Source organism: Triticum urartu, chromosome 2A (assembly GCF_056163025.1).
Source record: "Triticum urartu cultivar PI428250 chromosome 2A, HENAU_Tu73, whole genome shotgun sequence".
Lineage (NCBI taxonomy): Eukaryota > Viridiplantae > Streptophyta > Magnoliopsida > Poales > Poaceae > Triticum > Triticum urartu.
Genome location: NC_141874.1, coordinates 149,355,054 through 149,365,793, shown reverse-complemented (window position 1 = coordinate 149,365,793; position 10,740 = coordinate 149,355,054). Strand labels below are relative to the sequence as shown.

The 10,740-nt window shown below is 49.2% G+C and overlaps 2 protein-coding genes across 2 annotated transcripts; one reads left to right on the top strand and one right to left on the bottom strand.

The window, feature by feature from the left end:
- The first annotated feature begins 293 nt into the window (after positions 1-293).
- Positions 294-2,019, top strand: LOC125541283 (uncharacterized). The gene has a single exon (XM_048704732.2). The coding sequence runs from the start codon at positions 553-555 to the stop codon at positions 1,546-1,548; it is 996 nt and encodes a 331-aa protein (XP_048560689.1). The 5' UTR covers positions 294-552; the 3' UTR covers positions 1,549-2,019.
- Positions 2,020-3,253: 1,234 nt separating this feature from the next.
- On the bottom strand, positions 3,254-8,974 carry LOC125536391 (putative protein S-acyltransferase 22). The gene is made up of 9 exons (XM_048699603.2): positions 8,540-8,974; positions 8,334-8,447; positions 6,097-6,483; positions 5,954-6,022; positions 5,769-5,840; positions 5,404-5,532; positions 5,216-5,296; positions 4,631-4,813; positions 3,254-4,246 (listed from the first exon to the last, which is right to left on the bottom strand). Exons 1-9 carry the CDS (start codon positions 8,579-8,581, stop codon positions 3,485-3,487), a joined length of 1,839 nt encoding a protein of 612 aa, XP_048555560.1. The 5' UTR covers positions 8,582-8,974; the 3' UTR covers positions 3,254-3,484.
- Between the last annotated feature and the right edge of the window lie 1,766 nt (positions 8,975-10,740).

The window sequence follows — 10,740 nt, the reverse complement described above, 5'->3', positions numbered from 1 at the left end:
CAAGTGTTTTCTAGACCAGTGGCCATCGCTGTTCATGAGTGTCAAAACGGAGGCGACCCAAATGACTTCTCCATGGCCTCCCCACTGACCCACACGAGAAAACTGCACAGCACGGAAACCCAGGGACGAGACCCCACCCTCCACGAGCGTGCCACGAAGCTTCACCGAGCTCCAGCCTCCACCCGCCCCCACATGGCATACCGATACCGCAGGCCCGGAGACGAACCCCCCTGGTGGGTCCCGCGTGTCATACAAACCAGTAAACTGTCGGTAGTCTGTGTCAGGCTCAGTGGCTCGCCCTCCCCTCGCGTCGTCGCCCCCCTTCAACAAAAGCCCTACCCTCGATCTCTGCTCTAGAGAAGCTTCTCCCTCCACTCCACCCCCACCCCATTGCCACCCCCCGGGATCCCACCTCGCGCCGCCCACCACCTAGCCGCATTCCGCGCCGCGGCAGGGCAGCCGCGCATTGCTCGGCGCACGTCGTCGTCCGAAGAGCCTGATCTCGCCTCGGATCTGACCCGGCCAGGCCGCGGGCCCGGAGGGAGCGGCGGGATGGCGCAGCCGCGGGGCGGGGCCGCGGGGGTGCGGCTGCCGGCGATGAACGCGCTGGAGATCCTGCGGGAGACGGTGCGCGTGCTGCGCGCCGACCCGCACGCCTTCACCTACGTGCTCTTCCTCCTGCTCTGCCCGGCCTCCGGCTTCCTCCTCCTGTCCGCCGCCGCGCTCGAGGGCGCCGTCGTGCTGCCGCTCGCGCGCCGCCTCCTCGTCGCCGCCGCGTCCTCGGGGGTCCCCGTCACGCATTTCGTCAAGCAGCTCGCGCACCACCTCGCCGCCACGCTCGTCGCGGCCGTCGTCTCCTTCCCGGCGCTCCTCACGCTCCTCCTCGCCGCCCGGGCCGCCGTCGCCTACACCGTGGCGGCCGTGTACGCCGGCAAGCCCCTCCCGGCCGCGGACCTCTCCCTCCTCGCGCGCCGCGCGTGGCCGCGCCTCGCAGCCACCTACGGCCTCTCGTGCGCCGCCGTCGCCGCCTGCCTCGCCGCCTTCCTCGCCCTCCTCGTCACCGTCTGCTCCATGCTCAAGTCCATGCTCTACCCGCCGGACATTGTCGTCTGCGCCGGCCTCCTCACGGTCCTTGCGTTCTCCATCGTGTACGCGCACACCATCATAGTGTGCAGCCTCGGCGGAGTCATTGCCGTTCTCGAGGACGTAGCCGGGGTCAATGCGCTGCGCCGGTCGGTGCAGCTGATGCGTGGCCAAACCCATGTCGGTCTGCTCATCTTTCTTGTGTCCACCATTGGTCTGGCCTTCGTCGAGGGGCTGTTTGAGCACAGGGTGAAGACCTTGAGTTATGGGGATGGCTCATCTCGGCTCTGGGAGGGGCCATTGCTGATCCTCATGTACTCTTTCGTGATGCTGATAGATTCGATGATGAGTGCGGTGTTCTACTTCACTTGCCGATCATCGAGCTTGGCAATTCTGGATGAGGAGGGCGGCTCAGTCGAGGAGATTGAGATGATGATGGATGACAAGTCAGATGCAGTGAGGTGATTAAGAAGATTATAGGTTTCTTTCTCAAGGTGTATCTGTTCATATTCTGGTGGGAAATAAGTGAGGTGGGCAACATCCGGTTTTTGCCAAGATTGAAGGGTGTGGTCGTGTCACCATGATTACACGCTTAATGTGCCACGATCGATTCATGTTCATGGTGATAGAATCCTTTTGCAGTCATTTGGGGTTCTTCGAGGCTCATGTAATGGCGCGGATGCAAAAGAGAAGACCGGGGAAAACTTAGATTTGGTGTATTCTTGATCTGTCTCAGCGGTGATTCGAGGGCTGGCAATGTGTGTAGCATTCTTTTGAAACGATGTAACTAGTATATCAATTCAATTGTTGTGGATTTTTGTCACCTCAACACATTTTTGGCTATACGGAAGGGAACATATTGTAATAGCAAGGTACTGATGGCTCTGAAACTTGATTCATGAATTTGCACTCTATCCAAATTTATTTTACAGTGAACTTCAAGTCTGTCTTCTAAACGATGCTTGTTGTTAACCACATAAGATATGGATTTCATTCTTATTTTGTTGGCCTATTCTTCAACTGCAGAAGTCTGATGTGCCAACATTACAGATCACTGCCATGTAAGCGCCTTTGAGCTTGAGACATGGTTAATTATTCTCCTTGCATCAGAATTGGAGTTCTCCATTTGCTTTGCTGGACTCTAGAAAACCCAGGTTCAAGAAAAATGTCCATGATGATTCTTGTGTTCTATTTTCATTGTTTAGTAAAAACTTTGTCAACTCTCAAGCTTAGATTGTGCATATGAAGCATCTTTTATCTTGTTTATTTACTATCGATGCTTTCTCGAGGCGGTACTTGAACTGATAACCGCTGTTTTTATATGACAGATGTACTCCTTTTCCAACCTTAGATCATGAACACGGTATATTGACTTCCATTTAGTACTACTGGATTGCATTATTCCCAAGATAAACTTGTGGTAGTATTCGTTGAATCAGGCGATTATATTTAGCAGAGAACCAAATGAAGCAAGACTGCAAGATTCAGCTTCGTGTCTGCCACCTGTCGAGTGGATACTTCGCACCGACAGCTGCACTGCATTTTTGCCTCAAAATGACTGTAAAACATTTGAATAATTCCCTTTTTTTTTGCCTGTGCAAGGCAATTTATAAATTGAAACAAACATACATCAGAGGTGCAATTTCACTGAACTGAAGAAATGTATCAGAGAGTTAGCCTGAAAACCCCTCATTTTCTTCCCCATTTTCTTTAAGAATCTAGGTTCTGAATCTGACCAATCACAAGCTTGCAACGCTGACGTGCTAGGGCTTGGTAGCATAATTTGATTTCCACTAACCAAAGCAGAATTGACTCAATTAGCTGACCTTATCTCATGTGCCGTCCAATATGACAGTATTTGTTATTTAGTCTCAGATCTACTTAGTGTGTCGGGCACGTTTGACTTGGTTGTGACTAAAGGGTTAATCAGAGTACTTATATCAGGACGTTGTCAGATGGTACTTAACATGGGCTGCTAAATATGATTCAGAGGACTGAATCTGCACGGCCGTACCATTTCTTATAATGCTTAAGGCACCCTAGTTGACAACTATGCCATTGTTTTCCTCACACGCCACGTGGCAGGAAGCTACCAAGTCAACTTCAGCAATGGTTACTCTAAAGATGTAATAAGAGCAGTTTCGAACCAACAAACCGAGGCCCTAATAGATACTGAAGATATCAACATCTTTGAAATTGTCATCTCACAGCAAAAGCTACAAGCACTTGAGCACTCGGTGAAACGAAACAATTCTACATTCCCTACCTTACCGAATTCCAAAAATGCATAGCTGAGACAACAGGTTTCGAAACTACGGAACAGGAGGTGGCGTCAAACAAGTTAGGACACGATGCGGGCCATTTACATTCTTGGGTCTGAAGGAAGCTGAGCATGGAAAGTCTAAGGCAATCTGTTCTTCTGCACAAGGGCGCCCGACGAGGGAACACCCTGATCGGTGCTGAGGATGATGCTTGCCCAGTTGGAGGAGCGGTGCACTATCCTTGACGGGATGCGATCGCTGTCTTCACCGCCTGATGCTTCGTACCCGTCACTGGTCGATCTAGACAGCTGAATGCCGTGATGTGGAGTGCTTCCCGGGGCAGTGAGAGCTACCAGCTGCAAGTCTTCAGCTGCGGACGAGGAGACACCTGAGAATCGGTACAGGTGCAGATCAGGCGAATCCAAACTGCTATCTGGAGACGAGCCATCGATGTTGGCGGAGGATGCGGCTCTACTTGGATGAAAAGCACTTCGCGCCTCAAGTTGCAACGGTGCTAAACTGATCATGTCACTGCCATTACTGTCGATGGCATCTGAGGATATTTTTGCAACAGGTTTAAGAGAGAGATCACCATGGGGCCTTCCTCTCCTATTTGTTCTCATTGTGTTATCAGATCCCAGATCAATCCTGCTGCTCATGCCTCCATAGCTACTGTCTGTTTCATGACCGAGTGAGTACTCGTCTCTTCTGATGGGCACTAAAACCTTGGACTTCTTCCTTGCCTCGGCAGCAACTCGAGAAACTTCTTCTGCATTAAGACGAGCCAGTGCCCATGGACTAATTTTCACAGCCCCTGAGGTTTTCTTCCTCCTTACTTCTTCGTCTTTTCTCTTGGTAGCGGAGTTATGTGAAGAGCCAGCCTCTGATGGAATAACGTCAAACTGCAAAGGAGTTTGAGTAGCTTCAGATTATTTGTGAGCTGATGGGAAAATGCTGATGCAGAAAAGGTCATATACATCTATCTACTATAACCATGTGTGTGGAACTCATGATGGCACCTAAGTGCATTCGTTGCCATTTACAAATGCAAAATTATAACAGGTCAAGAAATTTCAAGATGTTCCAAGTCATACCAACGATCAGCATGACTGTTTAAATAATAATCGAACAGCTATGATTACTTCACTTCACATGAGTAATTACTGAGGCTATAAATGTAACACATGATGTGCAAACAACCACCTTCACTTTTCCGGCAACAGCGCCAGTTCTAATGTTAATTTTTGTCTCGTTATTCATTAAGTTTGATGATGTAGGGTTCTCACCTGATCTTCAAGAAACAGTCTTGGAGGGGTACACCATGAACCACGACGGAGTGCACCAAAGGAACTAGTACTGCTAAGCCCACCATAGGAGCTTACATGAGACATCTGTGGACTCTGCTCCCCACTAACCTCTTCTTGTTCTTGCTCTCTCAGGGCAATGATGTAGTCGTAGGTACTGATTCCCTGCATCAAATTGACAAAATGGTACTTAGTTGTAAAATTTGAGACCACCTTGAAAGGCAAGAATACAAACTATCCATGATATCAAAATATATTTGCTAATTCAGAGAAAAACCAAGTAATCAGATCATTTTTCACTGTTTTCTTTGCAGTTTATCAGTGATATGATAACATAAAGTTATGGACCGATGATATAACAGTTGTTTGCTCAATATTTACATGCATGTTATCAAATGAATGTTCCCAGTGTCAGGCTAAGTGTCACAAGTTCACATTGTCCACAAAATATTTGAGTGAGGTGGTCTGATTAGTTGAAATATAAGCTAATCGGCAACAGCACAGGGATAGTAATGGAATCGCTAGTATAACAATGGTTACAAATATAAGATGGGTGACAGGACTTGCCTTCTTGATGAGAAGGATGTGGAAAAAGAGAAGTTGAGCAATCGGCAGTAAAGCAATCATAGCTAGGATGGTACAGGATGCCTGCGTGAACGAGGATCAATCATTTTAGTACTAATTCAAGAAAGATCGAGTAAAACACTTAGCACTTTCAACAGTGAATTAGAAAGAAGTAGGACGATTGAACATACCACCACAATGATGAAAGGCGCTATAGAGAAGCTGCTTCCTAGCTTTGACACAATCTGCATAGAGAATTCCTTTCGCTGAACAAAGCAGAGAACTAGCACCAATACTCCAGTTGTTGATTGCAGGATAAGCTGGTCCAAAGTGCACAAACCATGCAGACCTGTCAATGGTCAACTAGGATGAAAAGGACCAGGAATAAAATGCTCTCTCCAACAATGATGACCAAATTCAAATGCATAAGAACGACTGTGTTGTAGAATGCAGTTGATGCCTGGAAAATGCTTACATGATTATACTAAGATCAGAGCCATCTGCAGCATTTCTGTAAAAACAATCTACCAAAGCATGATAGAGAACATGAGCTTACCAAGAAAAGGGCTGTTGTCATTAGAAGAAAAAACCTTCTATAGTTTCTTTTTCCGATACAATTGTTGAGCCACTGTTGAGATTGAGAAATTCATGCGAGTTAATATATACTCGCTAATCGAAATAAGAAGAGAATTGCTCATGATCATATATAAAAAGAGATATATTTATTTAGGTGTATGTTACCCGGCAGTGATGATCAAAACCGTCCACACATTTGTCACAAACTCTGCAATGCTTACTGTACTTCAACACCTACACAAAAAGCAACACGTTAAATACTAGCATACAAAAGCATACATCAACACCAGCAGGTGAAAGAAACATACTTCGACTTCACAAAGGCTGCAGAAAAACATCCCGTCTTCACTGTCGTGCTGCTCAGAGGACCATTCACGTGATCGGCAGCAGGAAAAAACAAAAGAAAGAGGGCTGAATATAAGGAGAAATGCAGAGAAAGTTGCACTGCAGCAAGATGAGCTTTTGTTCTTCAGTTCAGTCATTGACTTCTCATTAGCATCAGCAACCTCATGTCCTCTCTTTTCTCCAGTTCCCTCTAGTTGTAATCCAACATCTGAAACACCTTGTATGGACTCCTTGAGACGCCTATGCTTGCAGCCTCCATACAATCTTTGGTACTTCTTTGATTTGAAGACCCCTGGGTCTGCTGGATCCGTCGCAGCACACCAGATGTACAGAAGGAATACACATAAAACCTAAAGAAAAGATGATTACACGCTTTTATCAGGTGTTAAGTTAAACAGCTGCTTCGACCATTGCAGTGCTAAGTAAATTCAGAATCAAGTTCTGCTGAATAGATTCTTTTCTATAATAATAAAGGGTATGGCTTGATAAAATAGTCATATCACCACATATTCACAATAATTCCTAATCACAGTTTAGAATTTAACTGTAGTGAAAAGGTGTTATCAGGCAAAAAAATAGGGAAAGGTGCAGTTAGCATTAAGTGTGCTCAAAGAAGTGTATCTACGACAACCTCCAGGTGTTGAATCATGCTTTAGTGCCTTCCATCATCACAATAAATTTTCAGTTTTGTGAACTTAATCATGTAATGTATTGAAGAAAATCAGAATTCATCCAGAATCGTAAGCAGACCATGATTCCCTGATTTCTGACTGTAATAGCACATGGTTAATATTCGTCCCGAAGAACAAGAAATATACATGGTTAATCATGAAGAAAGGAAAAGTGTGCTGGCATGATGATGCATGCCACTCTGTAATACATGTATACAGATGTTAAAAAAGATGCCTGAAGACCAAAAAGGTGCCCTCATGAATATTACCAACTCATTACAGCATAGATACAACATTTTCCAAAGAACTTGGGCAGGACAATGATGTTGCTGCCACTCGGTGGGCTACAAAGAAGTAAAGAATAATGCAGGGATAGCCCATTTGCAGGATATAACATTACCTAATCCATGGAAACTCCTTTCTCAGCTTGGCATGATTATAACAAGACAGCACCGAAACCATACCATGGTATCGGAAAGATAGGACCATAAGAAACAACTAATATAATTGTAGTAAATACAACTTACATCACGCCACTCTCGATTAAACTGTTATGTTGGGATTAACCTATGGCCGGCGTGGCCCGGTTGGTTAGGACCTCAGGGTCTAGGACCTTCCAGTTTTTATGTTCTTAGGCAGGAGCCTTAGTTAATTTTGAGTATGTATTGGGCAAGAGAAAGAGTTCTATTTGTATTGCAGCCTTGCAGTACAGTCTTGTGTAGCCACCCATTATACAAGGAGGCAATCACATTGGTTTCTGGAAGCTATCAACCAATAAAGTTTCCAGAAGCTATCAATCTGCTGTATATCTTCTCCCCGTTATCTTCCTGCGCATATCCATCAGCCCATAGGCTCCTCCTGGCCTAGGCTATGCCCTCGGATCAATGAACCATAACATTAAACAGAGTTACCGAAAAAGGCTTTTGCCCCGCTTTATATATAAAGCAAACCACCACAGCCACAAGGTCCAACAAAATCCTACCAACCATACAGTGTACAAATTCTGAACTGCCCAAAGGCACTGCTAAACTGGATTGTGCAAAGAAGCACTACGAGTACAGAATGCATAATTCATGATTGCCCTTAATAATATGACATTGTTTGCACCGCCATCACATACAGAAACTCAGAAAGTAGCCCTCATATACCGCTCTTAACCTTGAGAAGAAAGCAAAATTTACCAACCACGAGTGCAGGACAATGACTTGCAGGGTTAGGCATGTCACATGGCAATGCCAGAATTGGCCAGAAGACTACCCTCAAAGCGAGCTTGTACCACCCTCCAACAAACAAACGAGCAAATACAGAAATTCAACCGCATATAGAGGACTGCTAAATAGCCCATTTCAAGGTGAGAACTACTACTTTGTTTGGGCACTTCCCCCAAGTTCAGCAACCACTGCCTAATGGGCCCATCATGCAGCACCAAGATTGGGATCCAAAATGTGCCAAACCACAGGGCACTCAGGCTCTCACTCATTCATTCACCCTGTCAGCAACGAAGAGGGGGCAGGCAAGAGGATAATTACCAGAGGAGTGTAGAGCCCCATGGCGGCATCCTGGAAGACCTTCCTCCCAACGAAGGGCGCGAAGAAGACGTAGAACGCGAACGCCAGCGCCACGAACACGGAAACGGCGACCACCTGCAGCACGCAAGCATCCGTCCATTGGTCCTTCGCCGCGGAAAAGAAGGGGAAATGCACAAAATTTCACCGCTGGGGAGGCAAGAACAGACCTGGAGAGGGTGGTAAGGGAGCTGCCACCCATGCCGCCTCATCGCCCCGCCCCTGACAACCAGCACGGCTGAGAGAAGACGGAAGAAACGCCTGACGGAACGGAACCCTCCTTCCTTCTTCTTATTCTCGCGTCAAAGGGCGCCGCCGATCAGTGCGAGAGGGAGAAAGGACCGGCCTTTCCAGGAATCAAGAAGTCGCGCGGCCGGCCGGCGGCCGGCGCATGGATTTGATCTGTGGGAGGGGACGGGGGGGAGGAGGAGGGGTTTGGGAGGGAGACCGGAGGAGAGAAGGGGCATTAAATGCGGCGCTGCTCAGATTTACGGGGGGTGGAGGGGGAGCGAAGCCAAGCAAATCAAGCAGCGAGGGAGGGAAGGCTGGTTTTCTTTGGGCGCTCACGTGAAGCTAGCAGCTATAGGCCATGGGGAAGACTGTGGCAGTGGCAGGGGACTGCATGCTGGACCGGGGTGACCGACTGACTCACTGCCTTCCTGTCACTGTGGGGCTCAATAGCACGGCCGCGTTTCCCAGTGACCTTTGGTTGATAGCTGTTTGTTTCGCTCGCATCGGCGAGGACGTAACCATTTCCCTGGGATCTTTAACAGCATCTCCACCCGTTCAGCCCCAAGCGCACTCGGCGAATGCGTTTTCGCGTTTGCGTCAAGTTTCCAGCCGCGCTCCTAGATTTCGGCCTCCATACGCCCAAAAATCAAAGTTATCTTTCCCACTGCGAAAAAACGCCACAAGTTTGATGATCACCATGTTACAAGTCGGTAATCATCATGCCACACTTCGGCGATCAAACATGCCCGTAAGTTCGACGATCAAAAGGAAGGAAGCATAGACACGGAGCACATCAAACAGCGGGCTCCTCTGGCGTGGGACTGGCCGGGGTCGACATGGATGCAGACGTGCTCGGTGTCGACGTGGCTTCTGTGCTCGGGCTGTTGGTCGGCGTCGGCACCACTTCGTCGCTCGGGCCCGGCGTCGGCGTGAGCGTAGGGGCGGTGGTCGGTGCTGGCCCGGGCATCTGGTTTAACATGAGGCCACGCTCTCTCAAGTACCACGCCTTGACCTGCTCATCCATCGTCGACATGTCTGCGACCATCAAGAACGCCAGGTCGGTGTTCCTCTTCTTCGCGACGACGTCGGTCCTGAGAAGGTCGAGCTTCACGTCCTGTGTCATCAACGCCGACCACCGCGCGCTGTATTTCTCCTCCCTCTTCGCGGCGCAGTTCTTGGCGTCAGCGATGCACTGCTCGATCGATGATTGCAGCCGTTCGGCAGCGGGTGCCGCGTCCCTCGCCCTCTTGGCTCTTTTGTTGCCATCGGGGCGCCCATCCGCCGCCACGGGGGCAGGCGCATCCGGCTTGTACGTCTCCTTGGCCTTGGCGAGTGTGAGTCAGACCTCCCTCCACTTCTCGCACAACTTGATCGGGGAGAACACATGAAGGAATTTGAACTCTTGGTCGTTGTTGTCCTAGCGATACATATTGAACATCCGAACCATCTGCGCAGCCGAAGAAAAAGTGTCGGGGACGTACACAGCGAAAGAAGTGAGCCGGCGGCTGGACATACCTGACTCTCGACGTTGGCGTCGCTTTTCGGGCGAGCCGCGACCTCCTCGACGATCCCATGCATGCCATTTGTTGCAGGGTGCCTGGATGATCGCCCAATGGTTCGCCATGGCCTTGTTGCCATGCTCCATGTGGATGGTGGCGAAGTACGGGTCGACCAGCTTGCGCTCATCGAACGTCGTCTTGATCCGTCTCTAGTACGTGTTGGCGTTCTGATTCGAGCCGGTGATCGGGTCGATGCTGACGGTCTTCCATGCTTCGGCAAGGCACCCGTCTTCCTTGGACGTCCACTTGACGCGTGGCTCGCTCGGGCTGGCATTGGCCGCCCGCTTCTTCTTTCTCCCTTTCGTCGTCGGCGCCGGCTCCGTCTCCTCCTCCACATGTTCTTCATTCCCCCCTCCTCGGCTTTGTCGAGCTCGTCATCCCTGTCGACGGCGGTGTCCATCGTTTCGTCTTGCGCGCGGAACCCGGGCCACGAAGCGGCGACGACCGAGCCGCTCATGATGAGCTCGACGACACCGAGGAGGAGGTGGAGGAGGAAGAACAGGCGGAGCCAGAGCCAGCAGCGAAAGGGAGAAAGAAGAAGCAGGCGGCCAAAACCAGGCCGGGCGAGCCTCACGTCAAGT

What these genes read in the sequence shown, in the direction of transcription:
- LOC125541283 (XM_048704732.2), top strand. Translation starts at nt 553, where the DNA reads ATGGCGCAGCCGCGGGGCGGGGCCGCGGGGGTGCGGCTGCCGGCGATG.
- LOC125536391 (XM_048699603.2), bottom strand. Translation starts at nt 8,581, where the DNA reads ATGAGGCGGCATGGGTGGCAGCTCCCTTACCACCCTCTCCAG. An exon ending in TGGGGCTCTACACTCCTCTG is followed by an intron (nt 6,484 to 8,333) that starts GTAATTATCCTC and finishes TCTTTTCTTTAG; the next exon opens with GTTTTATGTGTATTCCTTCT. An exon ending in GACTGTTTCTTGAAGATCAG is followed by an intron (nt 4,247 to 4,630) that starts GTGAGAACCCTA and finishes ACTCCTTTGCAG; the next exon opens with TTTGACGTTATTCCATCAGA.